The sequence below is a fragment of the Rhinatrema bivittatum genome, chromosome 10 (assembly GCF_901001135.1).
Source record: "Rhinatrema bivittatum chromosome 10, aRhiBiv1.1, whole genome shotgun sequence".
In the NCBI taxonomy this organism is placed as follows: Eukaryota; Metazoa; Chordata; class Amphibia; order Gymnophiona; family Rhinatrematidae; genus Rhinatrema; species Rhinatrema bivittatum.
The window spans coordinates 26078723-26102399 of record NC_042624.1 but is presented as its reverse complement, the minus strand read 5'-3'; the positions used below and the strand labels follow the sequence as shown (position 1 = coordinate 26102399).

Genomic DNA, 23677 nt, shown 5'->3' with positions numbered 1-23677 from the left:
AGCGAAGCAACGTCTCCGAGGAAGTGGAATTCAGCAGGAAGGAAGTCCTTGCTAACTTGTAGGAGCTCAGACCGGCTGGCTCAAATACACGGAGGCAGATGACGTCATGCGGAGGAGACGCCCCCGAGGTTCCCGCCATGACGTGTATAAGATGGGGCCTGGCATGCGTGCATGTGCCTTTGGTAATGCCCAATTCAAGATGGCAGATGGGATTGCTCATGCCATCCCAGGAACACCGAGGAGAGCGGCATGAAGAGGCAGACGTCACCAATTGTCCGAGAATTACTGGTGCAGGCAAAAAGGAGGTGAGCAACAGAGGTCGCAGCCATCTGCGCCTGAAGGGTGCAACACATACAGCATACGGATATCCCTTGAGGTCTTATTAGCTCCCCTGAGGACTCCCCAAGCTCTCTAAGCCTGGGCTCCCTCACCCAGAATCCCTTGCAGCCTTTTGCCTTAAGGAGGCCTGGGTTAAACGGCTGAACTGGGCTCCTTAAGGTAGAATGAGGGAGTTGTCGGTATACTCTGTCACATTCCCCTCCCAAAATTTGGGCCAGAATATTCCAGAGAGTGCTGGAGAGAATATGTAGTACCCAGCGGTAGCTAGGAGTGCTGCACGGCACACAGAACCCTTACATACATAAAAACATAAGAATTGTTATACTGGGTCAGAACGTAGCTTCATCAAGCCCAGTATTCTTTTTCCTGCAGGGGCCAATCCAGGTGACAAGTACCTGGCAGGATCCCTGAGGTCATGCTAGAGATATTTAGGGAGCAGCTGGGCTAAACTTGGCAAGCTGGCCCTGTACAAGGATGAGCATTGGACAGTGGCATTTCCAAGGAGTTGGGATTCAATGCACATAACTGCTTACCTTATGGGAAATGTAGTTCAGAAAGCTACACGTGCCATGATGGGCATGGACTTCTGCAGTTCTTCTCTTTCTGCTTTGGAAACTTAAGAGATACACTTAATTCAAGTTATATGTAATTTTCAAACATGCACAAAACCAACCCGACTTTCAAACATAAGACACATGCACAAACTGACTTTGTTAATCAGGTTGGTAAGCAGCTAAATATACTTGTATAACCAGGGATAGGCAACTCTGGTCCTTGAGTGCCACAAACAGATCTGGTTTTCAAGATGTCCCCCCAGTTTCCTGTAAATCGACATGATATGATACTATCATGAATGCCAGTATAAAAAAGCTCTAAATATATATATATATATATATATATATATATATATATATATATATATATATATATATAATATAATATAATATAATATAATATATATGAGGACATGGCATGCTGTTTATGCAAGTAACTTTGGAAATTTAGGTTATGTTCAGGTCCCCAAAACACCACCCCCTGCCTGCCCATTGTAAAGCTCCTTTTTTTTTTTTTGTGCAGGCAAATTTGTGCATGTAATGAAACTCCATGCATATTGTTCGGCGGATCAAAATCCACATTGAGCGCATAGGGCAGCTTCCATGTGTATTTCCATACTCCATACCTAGCTTTTGAAAATCCCAGAATGTTTTGCTCTGAACATGCTGTTTGCCATGGTAAAAATTTCCAGAGTTTAATTACTTAATTGTAACTCACCTCATAGTAATAACAATGAAATTGAATGTAACAGCTGGGTGAAAGATTGCTGTTGTGGAGTTCAGAAAAGGTTAAGATATTTCCTTTGGCATTCACTGAGTTTTTGGTTATTGCAGTTGGTGCTGGATGCTGTAAGGACACAGTACTATGTGTTTATAATGTGAAACTCCATAACAATGATTTAACCATAGAATTCACTGATCTTCTTTTCATATCTTGGCTCAGGACACCATGGTGAAGAGGGTGGCGGTGATTGGAGCCGGAGCCAGTGGATTGACTGCCATTAAATGCTGCTTGGATGAGGGACTTGAACCCACCTGCTTCGAGAGCAGCGACGACATTGGGGGTCTCTGGAGGTACACGGTAAGAAAGGATTGTACTGCCTGTTGTCTGGTGGCACCTCTTGGGACGGAAGTGATTCTCCCATAAAGCTCACCTTGAACATCCATTATGTGTTGCCTCTCCTTTCCTTCCCAGGCAGATTGCTTTTCATTACCTCCTAACACGTTTGATGTCTTGGTTGTGTTTCCAAGGACACGGTGGAGGATGGACGGGCCAGTATCTATAGCTCCGTAATCACCAATACCTCGAAGGAGATGATGTGCTTCAGCGACTTCCCCATGCCCGAAGATTTCCCAAACTACCTGTGCCACTCCAGGGTGCTGGAGTACCTGAGGCTGTATGCAGCCCACTTTGACCTGCTGAGATACATTCAGTTCCAGGTAATACACGGGCGAGGGAAGGAAAGGGATGTGCTGTTATCGGCAGTGGCCAGTCCATGCTGCTGAAGAACTGTGCTGACCTGCCAGGCCTCACTGGTCTCTAGCTGTGCTATCTTTTATGCAAACATTGCATGAGCTTTCAAGGCCACGTAGCTCCCTTCTTCAGAAAGGGATCTCCGTTCCTCACGTACATTTGATGGCGTAACGTGCATCTCCTGGCCTTCTCTTCCTGTTTTTCCCAGCTCATGCACTCATTTTGTGTGTGCGCTGTTCCATAGGACATGCTGGAAGACATTTTGGAATTATTGCCCCACTCCTGAAATTTTTAAAAAGAAAATATTTTTGGTGCAATGGCACTAGGTAGATCTGTTTTGTTTCCTGTTGCATTCTGATTTCTTCTATTCTGTTTCTTTCCCAGGATTCCTTTCAGCTGTTTTACACTCTTGTCTTTGTTTTCTATTTTCATTCCCTTCTGATATTTTCTACGTCCCATCACTTCCACCCTTGACTATTGTTTGTCCTCTTTCTGCCTCCTCCTTTTCTCTTTCCCTGTGTCGGTCTCCTCTGCTCTCCCTTCCCTCCCTCCCTGCTCCCCTATCCTTTCCTTTTTGCCTCTGCCCCGCATCGTTGACCACCTCTGCCTCTCCACTTCTCCGACGTTGGCAGCATGGACATCGTTATCCCCTCCTCTTCGTCCCCCACATACAGTAGATGAGGTGAGAAGAAGGGAAGGGACAAATGGTGCACAGCTCTTCTGCCATGGAGGTACCCACCGTTAAAGGAACCCAGCAATGCCAACGTGCAGGAGAACAGTTATAAACGTCTTTACAAGGGGATATGATCCTCATGTTTGACTAAAGAGGATGGGAATGAAACATTCTGACTCATGCTGGTGGAACTGTAGTGACCGTGCCAGATAATCCAGATTTTCTGCATGGAAGGGTTTCCATGGATTTATGAGACAGTGCAATAATTGTGACCAACAGAACCTGTAACATTATTGTTGGGTTCTGTAGAAGCACAAGTTCCTTTTTGATTTAAAAGGGAATCCCTGTTAATGCTGACACTGCTGATGTTGTACACTGATCTTTCCAATAAAGTTTAAAAAATAAATAAAAGGGAATTCCTCTAATAAACCACACATATTGCTAGCAGTAAGAAGACTAGCTGTTAGTCAGCAGACTACATCCACCGTGCCCCTTCACGAAGCTTGGCAGCGGTTGTTCTGGAATTTGTATGCACTGGAACAAGGAATTGTTGAGGGAGGCGTTTATATCATCATTTTGATCTGTTTGTTAATTGTTTTACTGAAATGTTTCATGGCTGTGCCAGGTTAAAGGCCAGGTATGGAAGAGGATCATATGAGAAAGGGAGTTAAATAATATATACACTGCAAGTACAGTAGACGGCACACAGGCACGCTCATATCTATCCCGTTGTTCAGACTCTCAGGTTTTCACCTTTATCCTATTGCAATCTCTCTTACTTTATTCTCACCAGTCGTACCGGGGGGAGTCGAACCTGGCTGGACCCTGCTTTAGATGTTCCCCTTCATGGGAAGAAAATGCACCTCGCACATTAGCTGATCATGAAATTCACTTTGCATCCTTATCTTGTACTCGTGGCTCTCTGATACTGTTGCTGTGCTGGATTCTCCATCTCTGGGAATTCCATTCAGCTCTTTCCCCCTCACAACTCAACCACAGTTCATCTCTCTGATCTCTTTCTCCTCTTCTGCTTATCCACCTCCTGATTGGGGGATAAGCTTATAGAAACATAGAAATGATGGCCAAAAAGGACCAAATGGTGCATGGTGCATCCAGTCTGCCCAGCAAGCTTCTTAAGGTAGCAACTGCCACTCTGTGCAGGTTACTCCCACGTTTCTCTCAAAGGTACAAACTGCTGCTCTATGCAGTTATCCCCAGCACTTATGATAATCCATAAAAATCGCAACTAGCAACATTTTTTTACTGCTGATGAGCCTTCTTGAAAATTCAGGCAGTGCTGCTTGACCTGCTTTGCTTTTGGACTTGCTGGTAAAAGCAGTCCTGTGCTTTATCCCTTATGTAAATGTTTTAGTATCCCAGACCGTAGAAGTTGGGGCCCTTGGTTGTCATCTGAATCCAATTCCTCTTTTCCCCCTGCCATCTAAGTGGGGAGCGGTGTGGCAGATGCATTAAAAGCATGAAAGCATATTGGTTAAGTTTAGTAATCTCCATGCCTTCTGCTAAGGGTAGTAACTGCTACACTAGCAGGTTACCCCCCTGCACCCTTTCCTTCACTTCCATCCTCCAGCCTTTAGGGATCCACAGTGTCTCTCCCATGCCCCCTTGAATTCTTTGACTGTTTCCATCTTCACCACCTCCTCTGGAAGGGCGTTCCAGGCATCCCCCACCCTCCCTGTGAAGAAATATTTCCTGACATTGGTTCTGAGACGTCTCCCCTGCAGTTTCATTTTGTGACCCCTGGTTCTATTGTTTTCTTTCCAATGGAAAAGGTTTCGAGCTTGTGCATCATTAAAACCTTTCGGATCCAGATCTCACACCATTTTGGTCGCTCTTCTCTGGACCGCCTGCATCCTGTCCTTATGCTTTTTGAGATACGGGCACCAGTGCTGACCGCAGTACTCCAGGTGAGGCCTCATCAAGGACCTGTACAAGGGCATCATCGCCTCCTTTTTCTTACTCGATATTCCTCTCTCCATGCAGCCCAGCGTTCTTCTGGCCTTAGCTAGCGCCTGGTCACATTGCTTCACCATGAGATCGCAGGACACTATCACCCCACATCTTTTGGTCCCTGCACATCATTCTCTCACCCCCCATCACATACAGCTCTTTGGATTTAACAGGGTCTTGCTTTTGAATATATTTATAGGCAAGGCCATCTCTTACAGGTCACTGTCAGCTTCTTTAAAGTGGCTGTAAATAGAAAAATGCTGCTCTTCAAAGTCCATTGCCCTTAACTTTTGGATCCTTAAAGCCAAGGGGAAAACAGCCTTCCCTCTCCAGGCAGATGTTTTAAGGGAGGGACTTCAGTTTCTTTATCAATTGATCTTCAGTAAACATTCTTTCAAAATTTGATAAAAAGGGAACCTATGTCTCACTCTGTTTTGCTTATGTGGGGGGCCCTAGGCCATAGCTTCCTGCCCTGATAGTGGAGAGGACACAGCATTTTCCAGCAGCAGCTTCCCTTGAGGACGCCTGCAATGGGTCTGTCCTTCTCTAGAAGGGGTGGGGGAGGGGGGGGGGGGCGAGTGCATGTGGTCAGTTTAGTTTGGATTTTGTTGAACGAGTAGCTGGGTTTTTGCTCCTGCACTGTTTTTAGTTGGGACACTGCCCAATTCCAGTGCATCCCTTGCCTGGTAAGTGCTATCCCTTCCTGATAGGAAAGAGGTTTTTCAGGATTTTGATTGTGCCCGGGTGTAATCCTGTTCCTGCTGGTGAGACAACCCCCGTAACTGAAGGGCAGGGGGGAGAAGACCTGGTTATTCCGTTCCATCGGTGAGAGGACGTTAGTAGCTCCTTACCCAGTGGTGAAGTTTTTAGATTTTGAGCGTTGTGTTTCAGTGAGGAGTTTTTTGTACCACCGCCCCTCACTGTTTGGCTGGGTTGTAAATGCCCTGCTGGGATCCAGAAAAGGACCTTTCCCCCCTAAGAGGTCAAACTGCAAAAAGAGTCCAGAGGAGAAGAGTTTCAAGATCAAATTGGAGACCTCAACTGGATCTCCACCCCGGGGAATGCAGGACACAAGCTGGGAGCATCTGGGACTCTGTTGGACTGCAGGTACGAGACTTTTTTCAGGATTTAGGGGACTCCTCTCAGTAGGGTTTCCCTGCCAGGCTGGGACCCTTGCCCCACAGGGTGAGCTGAGCTGCTCCTAGGGAGTACAGAGTGAAGAAAGGAGAGTTCCCCATGTGTGACCCAGAATGAACACAGATGTGAAGGAAGACAAGTAACCCATCGATTGGACATTTATTTAATTTCTGCAAATTAAAGTAGAGCTTCTTGTGAACACATACATCGCAACCCGCCTGTTTCTACAGTTCTCACATCACCAAAGGGGACAGTATCACACCTCAGAGAGGATTCCTGTTCACTGCCTGAGCCTTTCACCACAGAAAGAATCCACTCCTTGGAACTTGATAAAATTGAGGCCGTGGCAACAGGAGATAAGCCCAAGAGAGATTATTTTGTGTGCCCTTGGACTACCATAAATTCCAGCAAGGGTTACACTTACATTATTTGTATCCCCTCAGTGGCCTCCGTCATCCCGAGGCATCACTGCTTTCTCCTAATTGGTGTTGTTACATCGCACTCACTCATTGCACACAAGCGATGGCCGCACCTGCCGCTGTGGACTGCCTCTTTCATTTCCCCCAGTAGTGCTCTCCGGCTGTATTCAGTCAGTGCCCTCGCACATGATCATGGAGTCCCACATCATCTCACTGATCTCTGGATTCTGGAGCCTCTTCCATATTTCACCAGAAAAACCCCATCAGAGCTGGGTGTTCATGCAGCGTGTGTGCTGACCTCTTACCTGTATAACCCTTTTCTGTAGGACCGTACAGTTTTCTGAGGGTACACAAAACTCCTTCCATCACCTCCCCATCTCCCTTTATTTGAAGGCCTGCAATCTTTAGTCATGGGAGAAAGGATAACCTTTTAGGCCCGGGCAGTGAAATGGAACATTTATGGCTCTTGTGTTATTATCCATTTTAACGTCACTACTGCTGCAGGAACAAGCAGGACACTGGGTAGGTGTTGAAAATAAATTTTACTTGAATTGGTCAGAACTAATACAAGTTCACTCACATAGAAAATGACTTCCCCTGTACATCTGTGTTCCAGTGGTGTATTTACAAGGTGCACTTCCCCACTGTCCTCGGGGTAGTTGTCCTGGGTACTACTGCTTCAGACGTAGCTTACCCCCTTCCTTCTCTTGAATTGGGCAATTGTCCCAGCCTGGCACAGAAATCCTAGGTAAGGACCCTGTAAGCCCCCCAAATGCATCCCTGACATCCAGCTAAGTCCAAAGATGTCCCCATGGCTGTGTTCTGTGTTTCCCGGGGTAGAGATCCAGTTGTGGCTCTCTCAGCACTCTGCTGCTTCTTTTCCTTGGATTCTCCAACTGTGACCCCTCTTGAAGAAAGGTCTGATTCCCAGCAGGAAGATGGCTAAAGCAGTCTTGCTCCAAACGTGAGGAGGGGTGGTAAAAATCTCCTCAGAATCAAAAACAAGAAAAATACTTCTCAATCTCTGCTCTACCACTGGTGTGAAAGCAGTCACTGCAATCCCTTCTGTGACAGAGAGGGGCTCTCAGATCTTCTGCTCCCTGTCCCTCACACATCAGGATCCAGGGTTTCACCCTCAACCAAAAATCTGTAAAAATATCTAGAATCCAAAAACAAATTCTTCTCCAACCAGAAGAAGATCCTTGCAGGCAGGGAGTGCCCTGCACAGAATCTCTTCTTTGTCTAACAAAACCCAAGTTAGGTTTGTAGGCCACAGTCTGGATAGGGACAAACAAAAAAACCCAGCTCCTCGCTCTCAAAGAGCCAATTCAAAAGACCACCCTGCTAACTAGCCTGACCCCTTCTTCTCGACAGGGATCAATCCACCTCAGATAATCCTCAGGGGGAGGTGCTGGTAGGATGGTTTCTCCCACACTGCTGTCTCTCTATGAGAGGACTATCAGGTGGAGACCAGGGTATCTCCACACATGCAAGCAACAGATCTGGGAACTTTGTCTTTGCACACGTTAGGCTCTTTTGCTGTATGAATTGCTTCGTACATGTCACTCTTACTTTGATTTGCATATGATGCACTTGACTTTCATGTTGCACAGGTCCAGTTTTCATATGGTATTCTCTTTTAATATGCATAGTTTTAAAATACTGCACAGTATATGGCGTATCCACTTGCAATTGGGTAATAATAACATTATTATATAGATTTCATATGCTATCCAGGTGCCAAATATGTGCTTATGTTTCTGAATCTGATTGAAGACTGGATTAATACAGTAAGTATTATGATGATAATCTGTTGGTAGTTTTCTTTCACAGTAACCCCTTTGTATGCTCTTTCCCCCATAATGTTAGTAAATCTTCATATACACATCTCCCCTCACCACCATGCTTTCCCATTGCACCTGGATTTTCTGAGCATCCTAAAAACCAAAGAGGAGAAAAATCTGGGGTTTGCTACCTTGTCTGGGGAGTCTTTTCTGTACATTTTGTTACTGGTAGAGTCCCTGGAATAGTTTGGAATGTCTACATTTTGATCAATTTCTGACCAATAAGTAAGATATTTGCTCCTAAACTTCATACACTTGAATATGGAAGGTCACGAAATGGCTCTCAAATCTGATTTGTGTCCTATGTTTAATTCAAGACCACAGTCTGCAGTGTAAGGAAAGGCTCAGATTTCTCTACCACTGGCCAGTGGGAGGTTGTCACAGAGATGGATGGGAAGCAGGAGTCAGCCATTTTTTATGCTGTTTTGGTTTGCTCTGGCCATCATATAGAACCTTATGTACCACTGGAATCTTTGCCTGGTGAGTTTCATATTTACTATTATATATGTTTGTCAAAAAGATAGCATTTTGCCTTAGACATCATTTGTGGATTTGAAAGCACTCAGTGTAAAGTACTTCATGAATCTGAACAGTACAAGCTCCCCCCACCTACTGCCCTACCACAGAACAGGTTCAGCAGTGAAAGCTTGTCCTACCACAGAACAAGTACTGGAAAGGCAGTCTTAGTGTAATCGCCCCCTACACACTGTCCCATTCTGCCCCACCACAAAACAGGCGTAGCAGAGATAGTAGTACAAGCTTTTCCCAAACAACAGCCGAGCGCACCATTTAACAGGCGATTGGCCGCGCATTTCCCGCCAGCGTCTATTACCCCTTATATTCTTGATAGGTGGCAACACTGTCTCTCTAAGGTGCTCTGAGTGAGAGGTGATGTTTGCTCTCCTGTGTGAGACATTAGTAGGAGGTGGTACTGTTTTTGTAACTCCTCATACATTTTCCAGTTTTCTTCCGTGTTCTCTTTAAGGTGAATTTTAAAAGCCTGGCATGCACCAAAACCAGGAGATACGCGCCTGCGACAAATGGATTTTAGAAGCTGCCCATGTACACGCTTACTTGCTGCGACGCGCATCGATGAAAAGTTCCAAAAAAGGGGTGGGGCATGGGTGTGGTCTGGGCGAGGTACGGGCGTTCCTGGATTTCCCATTGAAATCTGTGCGTAAATACTTGCACACACAGGCACTCGTCGGGGTTCTCTGCTGCTAGGGTTGCCCACTGGCTCCAGATTTTCAGGACAGGTTGATCCAGTCCTGGTTTTACTCCCCTGCATGCAAGTACTTATAAGTCTGGATTTTCTTAGGGAATGCAATAGGGACATCAGAATAAGCCCCAGCATGCCATGGGGTAAAACCAGGACTGGATCAACTTGTCCTGAAAATCTGGAGCCAGTAACTTTATTTCTGTTATGGATGACGTGCAAATAATAAAATAAAGACAAATAGGTTGGCGGGGATTTAAGGGTCAGGGCTAACAGGAGAAGGGAGGTTATTAAATTAAAAGGGAGGAGGAATAGCTTAGTGGTTAGAGCACTGGACTATGAACCAGGAGACCAAGGTTCAAGTCCCACTGTCGCTCCTTGTGACCTTGGGCAAGTCACTTTACCCTACATTGCCTCAGGTACAAAAACTTAGATTGTAAGCCCTCTGGGGATAGAGAAATACCTACAGGACCTGAATGTAAACCGGTGTGATATCTCAATTGAGATGAATGTCGGTATATAAAAATAATAAATAAATAAATAATAAATTAAATTAGGGGGGTTTGGAAGTCTTATTCCTTACCTGGGTGAACTGGGAATGAACTGGTAAAACTGGTAATGGTGTGTGTATCTTTTTAAAATCCACCACTTATGTGGTAGAAACAGCATTTGTGTGCATAGACGCGTGTCCACTTAAAATTGCATGCACGTGTGTGTACAATCCGACTATTTTATAACATGCGCACATATACACAAGTATATTATAAAATGGCCATGTCCCTGGGCGCAGGCCGATGAATACACGTACATGTGAATCCACGCACCTGTTTAAAACTTACCATCTCTCATGCCCCCATAGGATTCAGTTTTCCTACAGGGTGGGAGAATAGTTGGCTCGTGGTTGGCAACTAGCATATTATTTGAATACAGATCTTCAATTTCAGGATTATCTGAGAAAAAATGGACAGAAAACACCCATAATAACTGTAATCATACAGGAGACCCAACGAGAGAAGGACCAACAAAAGAGGGAGCTATTTTAGATTTAATTCTTAGTGGAACGCAGGATTTGGTGAGAGGTAACGGTGGTGGGGCCACTTGGCAACAGTGATCATAACATGATCAAATTTAAACTAATAACTGGAAGGGGGACAAGAAGTAAATCTGCATCTCTAACACTAAATATCCAAAAGGGAAACTTTAATAAATGAGGAAAATAGTTAGAAAAAAACTGAAAGGTGCAGCTGCAAAGGTTAAAAGTGTTCAACAGGCATGGACATTGTTTAAAAATACAATTCTAGACGCCCTGTCCATATGTATTCCGCGCATTAAGAAAGGTGGAAGGAAGGCAAAATGATTACTGGCTTGGTTAAAAGGTGAGGTGAAATAGGCTATTTTAGCCAAAAAACAACCTTCAAAAATTGGAAGAAGGATCCATCTGAAGAAAATAGGATAAAGCATAAGCATTGTCAAGTTAAGTGTAAAACATTGATAAGACAGGAGAAGAGAGAATTTGTAATGAAGTTGGCCATAGAGGCAAAAACTCATAATAAAAACTTTTAAAAATATATCCAAAGCAAGAAACCTGTGAGGGAGTCGGTTGGACCATTAGATGACCGAGGGGTTAAAGGGGCTCCTAAGGAAGATAAGGCCATTGCAGAAAGACTAAATTAATTCTTTGCTTCCGTGTTTACTAATGAGGATGTGGGGAGATACCAGTTCCGGAGATGGTTTCAAGGGGGGTGAGTCAGACGAATTGAACCAAATCACTATGAACCTGGAAGGTGTAGTAGGCCAGATTGACAATCTAAAGAGTAGCAAATCACCTGGAACAGATGGAATGCATCCTAGGTACGGAAGGAACTAAAAAAATGAAATTTCTGATCTATTAGTTAAAATTTGCAACCTATCATTAAAATCATCCATTGTACCTGAAGACTGGAAGGTGGCCAGTGTAACCCCAATATTTAAAAAGGGCTCCAGGGGTGATCCGGGAAACTATAGACCAGTGAGCCTGACTTCAGTGCCGGGAAAAAAAGTAGAAACTAGTCGAAAGATCAAAATCGTAGAGCATATAGAAAGACATGGTTTAATGGAACACAGTCAACATGGATTTACTCAAGGGAAGTCTTGCCTAACAAATCTGCTTCATTTTTTTGAAGGGGTTAATAAACATGTGGATAAAGGTGAACCAGTAGATGTAGTGTATTTGGATTTTCAGAAGGTGTTTGACAAAGTCCCTCATGAGAAGCTTCTAAGAAAACTAAAAAGTCTTGTGATAGGAAGTGATATCCTTTTGTGGATTCTTGAAGCAAAAAAAGAATTCTTTAATTCAAAAATAGAAAAATTTTCAAACAACCCATGAACACTATTCAACATAGTTAAAAATCTGACTACTGATAAAGCAGATATGCCCCAAGCCCCACAAGAGAACAAATGCAACGACCTAGCACACTATTTCTCAGACAAAATAAAAAACCTTAAAGCAAAAATTCCGTTCATAACAAAACAGGAAATCAAGATGCAAAAAAGAGATGTGACACAATTCTCCACATTTGAGGAAGTATCCCAGAACGAAGTTGAATGCATGATAAAAAAACTGAATCCCGCCCCACATAAAATTGACACCATTCCCACCACAGATATAAAAGAACTAGCTGATATAACCACATACACACTAACCAAAATAATTAACCTATCACTCAGTGAAGGAGTTATGCCAGACTCACTCAAAAATGCAATAATAAAACCGATTCTGAAAAAGAAAAACAGTGACCTAACCGTATTAAGTAACTATAGACCTGTTTCAAACTTACCCATGATCGCAAAATTAATAGAAAAAGCAGTACAAAAACAACTAGCAGAACATCTAGACAACAATAACATACTCTTCCCATCACAACATGGCTTCAGAAAACACTATAGCACCAAAACGTTACTTATCTCTCTAACAGATACAGTACTTCGCGGATTTGACAGCGGAAAACACTACATCATGATACTGCTAGATCTGTCCGCAGCATTTGACACAGTAAACCATGACATACTATTGAAAAGACTGGAAGAAATTGGATTACAAAACAAAACAATTAAATGGTTCACATCCTACCTTAACAATAGATCTTATCAGGTACAGATAAAAAACTCAATATCAGACAAAATCACACTAGAGACAGGAGTCCCCCAGGGTTCGGCACTCTCGGCAACCCTATTTAACATTTACATGCTCCCCCTCTGCCACCTACTGGCTGGGCTAGGGATCATACACTACATATATGCTGATGACATTCAATTAATTCTACCAGTTGAAGAATCAATTGAAAAAACACGAAACTTTGCAATGTTATACCTAGACATAATTAAACAACTGTTAAACCAAATGGAACTAGTAATCAACATTGAAAAAACAGAATTTATACATCTTGAACGAAAAAACATCGAAAGAATTCAAAATCCCATTCAACTTAAAAATGACAAATCAGTAGAATTAACTGATAAAGCTAGAAACCTAGGAGTAATTATAGACACTGAACTGAGCCTTAAGCAACACATATCAATAAAAGCAAGAGAAGGCTACGCCAAACTAATGGTCCTTAGAAGACTAAAACCCTTATTAAATCAGGAACACTTTCGTACAGTACTACAAGCATTAATATTTGCCAGCACGGACTACTGCAACACACTTTTCCTAGGATTACCATACACCACTATCAGACCACTGCAGATACTACAGAACTCGGCTGCCAGAATACTTACTGGTAAAGGCAGAAGAGATCATATCACCCAAACACTTGCAGATCTACACTGGCTCCCAATAGAACAGAGAGTTCAATTTAAAACACTATGCACAGTTCATAAGCTAATTAATGGCGACAATTCTGACTGGCTAAACACCGCATTACGATTACATGTCCCTCAAAGAAATCTCAGATCAGCCAATAAAGCTCTGCTAACCATACCCTCAGTCAAAAAACAGCAAAGTTGACCCAAGTTAGAGAGAGAGCACTATCTTTGGCAGGACCTTTATTATGGAACACATTACCCCTGGAACTAAGACTAATGATGGACTTAAAACTCTTTAAAAAAAGGCTTAAAAACATGGCTCTTCAAAAAAGCATTTCACAGTGAGGTAGCGGAATAACAACACATACACAAAGCAGGAAGTCAACAAGAGAAAAAAAGCAGAATTGCTTATTTTTATTATTTTCTCACAATTAAGTATTAAATTAGAAAGACAGCTAATCATAAATGGTAACCACACCCATTCCCCATTTAAAGTATATGATTGAACTATGTAACCGTATAATAATGGCACCCTATGGATAATTGAGAAACCACATATTTGTGCCTGACTGTAAACCGTTGTGATGGTGCTCTACTATACGACGGTATAGAAAAGTTTTAAATAAATAAATAAATAAATAGAGAGTAGGATTAAATGGTCAATTTTCTGAATGGAAAAGACTAAACAGTGGAGTGCCTCAGGGATCTGTACTTGGACCGGTGCTTTTTAATATATATATATATATATAAATGATCTGGAAAGGAATACAACAAGTGAGGTTATCAAATTTGCAGATGATACAAAATTGTTCAGAGTAGTTAAATCACAAGCAGATTGTGATAAATTGCAGGAGGACCTTGCAAGACTGGAAGATTGGGCATCCAAATGGCAGATGAAATTTAATGTGGCAAGTGCAAGGTAATGCATATAGGGAAAAATAACCCATGCTGTAGTTACATGCTGTTAGGTTCCATGTTAGGAGCTACCACCCAGGAAAAAGATCTAGGTGTCATAGTGGATAATACTTTGAAATTGTCTGCTCAAAAAAGCAAACAGAATGTTAGGAATTATTTGGAAGGGAATGTTAATAAAATGGAAAATGTCATAATGCCTCTGTATCGCTCCATGGTGAGACCGCTCCTTGAATACTGTGTACAATTCTGGTCGCTGCATCTCAAAAAAGATATAATTGCAATGGAGAAGGTACAGAGAAGGGCTACCAAAATGATAAAGGGAATGGAACAGCTCCCCTATGAGGAAAGTCTGAAGAGGTTAGGGCTGTTTAGCTTGGAGAAGAGATGAATGAGGGGGGATATGATAGAGGTCTTTAAGATCATGAGAGGTCTTGAACGAGTAGATGTGACTCGGTTATTTACACTTTCGAATAATAGAAGGACTAGGGGGCATTCCATGAAGTTAGCAAGTAGCACATTTAGACTAATCGGAGAAAATTATTTTTCACTCAACGCACAATTAAGCTCTGGAATTTGTTGCCAGAGAATGTGGTTAGTGCAGTTAGTGGAGCTGGGTTCAAAAAAGGTTTGGATGAGTTCTTGGAGAAGTCCATTAACTGCTATTAATCAAGTTTACTTAGGGAATGGCCACTGCTATTAATTGCATCAGTAGCATGGGATCTTCTTAGTGTTTGGGTAATTGCCAGATTCTTGTGGCCTGGTTTAGCCTCTGTTGGAAACAGGATGCTGGGCTTGATGGACCCTTGGTCTGACCCAGCATGGCAATTTCTTATGTTCTTATACTCCATTCTGTTTTGGTATATTGCTAAGGTTTTTTTTTTGAGAGGAGACATCTCTTATGTGGTCAAGAAGAGAAGAGACATTGATAAACTTTTGTTGCAGATGGAATGGCAGCTTCAGAGAGCCAAACAATCTTTACTACTCTCTAAACTCTTAGATGGTTAGAGAAAATTACATGGCTTTATAAGTGGTGTTAAATTCCTTGATTCATCAGAGAACTAAAAAAAAAGGTATTATATTATAAGTTTAAACTATACCAATATAGTGATAAAGTGGGTAAGCTTATGGCCAATATGATTAAGACAAATGTTGGTCCCAAACACATAACTGCGTTGAAAATGCCATCAGGCAATCTAACCAATCCTAATCATGAAATACTTGAAAGCTTTCAGAAGTTCTATGTAGAGCATTATTCCTCTGGTGGTTGGGATCCAGAGAAAAGTAGAAGTTTTTGTGAAAAGCTGAGACTGCCAGAGTTTACTGAAGAGCAACTGGGATGGTTGGATAGACCTATTAGTACAGAAAAGATCTCTGTGAGCATCCATCAGGCAAGATCTGTAAAAGCCCCAGGACCCGATGTGTATAGTGCAGAATTTTTCAAGATTCTTTCTGATATTTTAATAGACCCCTTGCATTTGGTATATCAAGCCTTGATTGTTAAATCTGCATATCCTCCACATACAAATTTAGCACATATAACTGTTATATGTAAAGCGGGGAAAGATCCAACGTCCCCTGTCTCCTACTGTCCCATTTCTTTGTTGGTGAAAAGCTATTAGCCAAGATACTGGCTGATCATTTGGCAATATTACTTCCCAAGATCATTAAGCTGGTACAGGTAGGTTTTGTTAGAAGGTGCTAAGTTTTGACCAATGTAAGATTACTTCTTGCAGCTATGGACCTTTGCCAGAATAGAGAGGAGCCTTTTCTGTTTTGACACTGAAAAGGCATTTGATAGGATGGAATGGGATTATTTGTTTTATGTATTAGATCATATGGGTTTTAGGGGTTATTTTCTTAATTCAGTGAAATTATTATATAATCACGCACTGACGTTAATTATGGCAAATGATATGCATTCTGTTTCTTTCCCTATAGGCCATGGGGCAAGGCAGGGATGTCCGCTATCCCCACCTTTATTTTTATCGACTTTGGAGCCGTTGTTGGAACATATTCAGGTTTCAAAGACAGTGACTGGGAAGTAGTTGGGTACCATGATGTTTAAATATGCGACCTTAGCTGATGATATTTTGGTTTTTCTAATGGATCTGATTCGCTTGCCGATGGAATTGATGGCTATCTTTGGTAAATTTGGAATATTTTCTGGGTTTAAATTAAATATTGATAAATTGGAGGCTCTGGCCTTTCCGGAATCTATTAAATTGGAATGGAAGGACCAGTTTCATCTGAAGTGAGCTGATGGTACCATTCGCTATCTTGGTTTACAAGTGTCCACCGATCTGTCTGCTTTATATGAGCTTAATATATCTAAATTACTGGCAGTCACTAAAGAAAAATTTTTATCTTGGCAAGATTTACCGCTGTCTTTGGGAGGGAGGATTAATATCTTCCAAATGGTACTTTTTCCCAAATGGCTCTATGTGTTTCAGAATCTTCCAATACAGTTCAAACAAAAAGATGGAAGTCCGCTAGGTATGCTGCTTCATCATTTTCTGTGGTGTGGGAAGAAGCCAAAGATTCCATATGCCTGATTGAAAAGAGACTGAGTTCATGGTGGGATGGGACTTCCAGGTTTAGTGGCTTATAATCATGCCAGTATTCTGAGAATAGTTAGAGACTGGCTAACTGATGCTTCAGCTTATGTTAATATACAAGATCTATATTATTGCTCAGTCCACAATGCTTCCAAAGGAATGACCCAAAAGTCTACTGATAGCCCCAATACATTGAGCATGTTCTAGGTTGTCCGAAAATTTGGTGATTTCTTTGGATTGCTCATCCTTGCTGCCCATCCAAGACAATTTAGATTTTTCTCCTGGTTCATAATCAGTAGATTTTTTATTATGGATTTCCAAGGGTATAACAGAAATACGGCATGTTGTGAATGATGATGGTCAGCTGCTCTCATTTCAAAAGTTAAAGGAGCAATATGGGTTGAGTGATAGAAGTTATTTTTCTTATTTTCACCTTAGACATTACATTTCGACCTTGCCCAGGGTGCATCTTCAGACTTCAATATGGGAGTTATTTGATGACTTATTTCAGTTCAAAGATTTCAAGTGATTGTCCCTCTCTAAATTACATAAAGCATTAGCAAAGTTATATACAGAGGATACTCTAGCAATCTGAACTAGAAGACGGAATCAGGATGGGATCGTTGTAGTTCAGCCACACATGTTACAAATTTGCTTTAAACATTTATCAGATTTATCCACTAATCTGTATGTTAGGGAAATGCAATATACATTTTTAAGGCGTGCATGTGTGTCACAACATATAGCTTTCAAAGTGCAAATTGCAACCACAGAGATTTGTGAAAAACGCAATTTACATGTCTGTAACCTCTCTCATGCCTTGGTTTTGCCTTCCAGTGAAGTGGTTTCGGAAAAAAAATAGGGGATTACTTAGAGACATTGCTGGATGTAACTATTCCAGTATCACCTGAGATTTTTCTTTTTGAAAGATTTCTACCTTTATTTTTTTCCTGGCTTGGGTGAACGTTTATTAATAAAAAAAAGCTTTTGCTCTGGGAAAGAAGACTATTTTGATGCATTGGAGGAACTTGTTTCATAATATGATGCAGATGGATAACATGATGTCAAAGTCTTTTTTTTAAGCATGGAAAAACATTTTTGGCTGTTTGGGGAAATTATATTAAAAATTTGTCACATTGGGACAGATTTTAAAATGTATGCACGGGCGTAGATTTCTTCATGCAACCCGGCGCGAACAAATCTTCGCCTGATTTTATGACATGCGCGTGCTGCCGCGTGCATGTTATAAAATCCGGGCTTGGCACGCGCAAGGGGGTGCACACATGTGCACCTTACATGCGCAGAGCCCGAGGGGAGCCCCGATGGCTGTCCCCGTTCCCTCCAAGGCCGCTCTGAAATCCTAAATCCCCCCTACCTTATTTTATTTCTTACGCCTGCCGGCAGGGTGCCGGTGCATGAACCCCTGACACGGCCGGAACGGAGGAGGGCTTGGGACATGCCCCCGAACCGCCCACTTTTGAAAGCCCCTGGAACTTACGCACGTCCTGGGGCTTGCGCGCACCACCGAGCCTATGCAAAACAGGCTCGGCACGCGCAGGGGCATATTTTCTCAGGTTATGCATGTAGCCTTTGAAAATCTGCCCCATTGTGTGCAAAGTTTCATTCTCAGTGTTTGAGGTTTGTTGTGGTTCTTGTTTAGTTCTGAAGTGAACTTGTCATTAGGCAGGTTCAGTATAATGGGGAATGAGGGAGGGTAGGAGGTGGGTATATGTCCATCTCTATGCTTGTGATTCACTGTACATTTCTGGAATATTTGAAAAAATATTTGCTTGGTGTGCATAAGAACAAAATGCACACCGAGTGCCGAGATTTTGTAGTATTCTTAATAAAAATGTTTAAACATAAGTGCGCGCGCTCATGTTTGTGCAAATCCCACTTCTACCACATAAATAGGGGAATTTTCAAAGAGGTGCGTGCCAACGCCATTCCCAGTTTTTCCAATTCGTCCCCAGTTTGCCCAGTTAAGAGAGAGCTCTTCCAACCCCCCTTGGTTTGATAGCTTTCACTCCCCCCAGTTAGCCCCAAACCTTAAAATCCTCATATCTGTCTAGTTTTCTTTAAATTTTAACTTACACGGCATCCATAGCAGAAGCAAATTTATGCGTCAGGGGCCTCGGCACAAGCTGGGACGCTTCAGTACTTATGCGCACCATGCCCCGTCCACGCCATGCCCCTTTTTCAAAGCTTTCGAGGTGTATTCGCTACGCATATCTTGGCGGCTTTTAAAATCAGCTCAGCGTGCACGAGCCTGAGCCCAACTTCTTAACCTTTTCTCTTTCACCTGGGACCATCCAAGGACCAGTGAAGAAACCTATCCAGTGCGTGGATGGGTTGGCATTATTGGACAGTACTGTTGAAGCCTCTCCTGTACAGGTTACTCAAAGTCCAGGCATTGTAGAACCTCCTCCCTTAGCCAACAGGGTTGCCCTTGGCTCCAGATGTGATGCAACTTAATTCTACTTTAGAAGGACTTGATCATGCAATATCTAATCTAGAGCAAGTTGTTGTCCCAGATTTGCATCCTTCTTTGAATGCAGCTGAATGTGTTGTTAGAACATAAGAACATAAGACTTGCCATACTGGGTCAGACCAAAGGTCCAGCAAACCCAGGATGCTGTTTCCAATAGTGGCCAATCCAGGTCACAGCAGGTACCTGGCAGGATCCCAAGGGGTAGAGAGATTCAATCTGAATATCCCAGGAATAAGCAGTGGATTTCTGCAATTCCACCTTAATAATGGTTTATGGACTTTTCCTCCAGGAACTTGTCCAAACCTTTTTTAAATGCAGTTACACTAATAGCTTTCACTACATCCTCTGGCAATTAATTCCAGGGCTTAATATGCATTGGGTAAAAACATATTTTCTCTTACTGGTGTTAAATGTATCACCTAGTAACTTCATTTTGTGTCCCCTAATCTTCATACTGTTGTGCACCCCATCCGCGCTTGGCCCGCGCATGGGCCTGCTTACCTTCCCAACTCTTCTGCAGGTCCCGGGTCAGCCTCTCCCGCGGCCGCAGCTAGCTCCTCGAGGCCTCAGTGTCAGCGCACCAGGCCTCACGGTGGGGCTCGGTGTCCTCTGTGGTGTCGGCCCCGCACATAGGCATACACACACAGATGGCCTGGTCCCTTATAGGGCCAGGGGCGGGTCCTAGCTCCGCGGCATGCCCTGATTGAGCACAGTATATCAGGAAGTTCCTGCCTTCACTTCCTTACATTGGCAATTGGGTCAACACCGTGTGTGTACTAGTTTGCCTCAGTGTCCCATCGCTTGTTCCAGTCTTGTTCCAGCGTCCTTCTGTTCCAGCGTCCTTCTGTTTTAGCATCTGTCTGTTCCTGCGTTCCCTCAGGTAGTACCTCTTGGACTGACTCTCTGGTGCTGACCTTTGCCTGTTCTTGACTACGCTGATCGCTGCCCGGATTCTGACCCTCACCTGCCTCCTTAACCATGTCTGATCTCTGGAACCTGATCCCTGCTTTGGCTGACTACTTTCAGACTGACCGCTGGAACGTGACCTCTGCTATCATTGACCATGTCTCCTTGAGCCTGGCCCTATGCCTAGCCTTGTCATCACATACACTGTTCTGGCCTGCCTTGCTTCCCCAAGTCTCCAGTTCTGACATCGACTGCACATCCTTGATCCTGGTGGGCACACCTCTATACTTCCTATCTGGGAGACCCTATGAGGCCAACCTAAGTCCAAGTGGCCCGGGTCCCCAAGGGCTCCACCCGGGGGGACCTCGGGCTTCCAATGGTGAAGCTCCAGCTAGCTTCTGTCTCCTCCTGTGCTCCACCTCCTGGTGGCAGTTGCTTCCTGGATCCAACCAGGAAGCCCCTCCTCACTGTCTCAGGACAAGGGTCCACCTCCAGGCACAACACATATTTTTGAAACAGTAAACAACCGGTTAACATTTATCCATTCCACTCCACTCATTATTTTATAGACCTCTATCATATCTCCCCTCAGCCTTTTCTTCTCCAAGCTGAAGAGTCCCAACTTCTTTAGCCTTTCCTCATAAATAAATCGTTCCATCTCTTTATCATTTTGGTCACCCTTCTCTACCTTTTCTAATTTTACTATATCTTTTTTGAAATGTGGTTTCTTATTCTTCCAATATACCTCATCAAATCCCTTTATCATCAGTAATATCTATTCCTGGGGGAATTTAAGAGGTATAGAGGAATCTAACATTGTAACTTTGAAAGATATTTGGAAGATGGTGGCCAAATTGGACCAGACTCTGACCCAGATTATGTCCCAACTCTCTAATTTTTTTTACTGAAACTAGAGCTAATTTTGAGGAACAGGATAATTGAGCTCTTTGAGGAAACACTATCTTTACTCTCAAAGCTACTGTATCATTGGTACAAAATGCTGGGCTATCCTCTATAAAAGATAGTTGGATTGTCCCTAATTGCTTGGAAGCTTTCAAAAATTCTACGCGTTCAAAGAAGATTTTCCAATTACGAGACTGTCACCTATTGAATTGTTTAAAAAATAACTGAAGGAGAAGATAGGTTTGTCAGAGGATCAGTTTCCCTGTATTTAAAAAATATATCACTTCCCCAGGCAAATAGTTTTAAATGTGGAAGAAGGAGTATTAACATCCCCTGGGCAAGGAAGTCGTTATTTAGCTACCTTTTTAGATGCTTCTAGTGATATAGTGCCTACTAGGGTTACTTTAATTGTTTCTTTCAGTTTAGAGAGAGAGATAGAGATGTTGTATTCCTAAAATATTGTCAGAAGAAGGATTTCTTTTTTGTGATAATAAAATGCAAGATTCTCCTGATGTCTCTTGCGAGACACAGGCAAGAAGGAAGCGCTTTCTTTCTTTGAAGCATTGGGATCCAGCTTTTTCCTCAGATTTCCCTGTAAATGCTTAATTTCCTTTTAGAATCACTTTGTATTTTATGATCCGCTTCATTTGGAAGTATTTATCTCTGTTAACAGTTGGAAACATTGGTTAATGTGGGAGAAGCTGGATGTTATAATTATTTACCCATTTTTCTTTATCTCTCTTTGCTTGAATGTAATTTTTCTCTCTTTATCTGTTATATCACCCCTTTGAATGTGAACTTGTTAATGTGTATTTTAGTTTTGTGATGGATGTTAATGTTTATACCATTATTTTTTTTAAATTATTGTATTGATTTACAGAAATTTAATAAAGATTAAATGGTAAAAAAAAAAAAAAAAAAGATTGCTGTCTTCTGATAACTAACTTGTCTATGCCAGATCCAGGGAACTGGGTCCAGCACACATGTGGTAGGCTTCATCTGGTCCAGAAACCTCTCTACTTCAAAACCTGTTACATGCTTAATTCAAAAACAGCTATAGTTGCATTTTTAAACTAAACTTTGGACAGTGAAATTCTGCTCTAATATCAGATCATGTGAATCTGACACATATTCAGTCTGCTGAATATCCTGATGAGCTGTCACAGGAAACCATTAGATCTTCTCAGAAAAGTAGATTTACTAGATGGTAAGCTCCTCCACGGAGCAGGAGCTGTTTTTTTTATGCGTTTCTGTACAGTGCTACGAACACCTTGTAGCACTATATACTGTAGATGTGTAGCTGGGCTAGACATTACTCTGTAACCTGCATGTCAGACACAATCTTTCCCCTTCCTTCACAGGCATTGAACGGTTCAAAGGCCAGTGCTACCATAGCCGGGAATACAAAGGTCTCGGGTGCCCCGGGAAGAGAGTGCTTGTGATTGGAATGGGGAACTCTGGAGCTGATATTGCTGTGGAGCTCAGTCACTCAGCTGCACAGGTAAAGCCCATTAAAGTTTACTTCTAATTTTAATGATGTGGCCACTTTACAGTTTTTAATGCTCCCATTTTATTTATTTCTAAATTATATGATATTCTGTTTTTCTTAAAGGTAGGTACAAGGCAGATTACTTATACCATAATTTAAGAACACTGAGCACATAAGAAGCACATATAGATACAGTAACGTGACTTACATGACACAACTGATGCACCACAGAGAAAAATGTTCAGGTCTGTAGACGTCTGTACTTAATTCCCCAATAGGGAAAGTCCCAGAAAACAAAGAGGTAGGCGATCTATAATGGACGTCAGGTAAACAAAAAAAGAATAGACGACTTGATCTTTTCCAAATATTTATTAAAGTAGAGACGTATAGGCGTATTCATAAAAATGCCCGACTCAGGCCGAGTTTCGCAGCTCATCAGCCGCTGCCTCAGGGGCTACAAGTAAGCAAACAAAAAATCAATCCTCCTAAAAATTCTAAAAGCATTTTTTTTTTAAATTAATTACCTTCAAAATTTTGTTAAAATGGTGACATATATATTCAAACAAAAATAAAAAACTAACTGTAGATGTTACATTATTTATACAGAAAAAATATATATATTATATAACTGTACAGTAACAAATTAATGAAGAGCTATTTACCTTGGACAATCAAGAATCTCAGATGAGTTTAAAATCATCAAGGGAAGGTCACTGTGATCCAACACTGAAAGGTAACTATAAAAGCTGTGCAAGCAATTAATGTAACCTTTGGGAAACATTGGATACTTAGTTAAATGTGCCAGTCTTTGTAATGAACCAGCACTAAAAGACAATTGTAAGAAATGTGTAGGCAAAAAATTGTATCCTTTTAGGATTGGATACTTAGATAAATATACAAGCCTTTCTTTAGGCTGACCACAAAACCACAAAAAATAACCATTGAAAAGCCTGGTAATTTAGATCCTTGTGATTAAATGTATCTGTATTTCACTTGCCAAAAAGTTTAGCA

At 42.2% G+C, this 23677-nt stretch overlaps 1 protein-coding gene across 1 annotated transcript in view; it reads left to right on the top strand.

Annotated features, from left to right (window-relative positions):
* The first annotated feature begins 1842 nt into the window (after positions 1–1842).
* The window catches only part of LOC115100003 (dimethylaniline monooxygenase [N-oxide-forming] 2-like), a 36061-nt gene continuing 14226 nt past the window's right edge, over positions 1843–23677 (top strand). Inside the window, exons 1-4 of the mRNA XM_029618128.1 lie at positions 1843–1974; positions 2145–2333; positions 8726–8888; positions 22539–22678. Coding sequence (XP_029473988.1) covers positions 1843–1974; positions 2145–2333; positions 8726–8888; positions 22539–22678 — 624 coding nt within the window. The remainder of the gene's footprint in view (positions 1975–2144; positions 2334–8725; positions 8889–22538; positions 22679–23677) is intronic.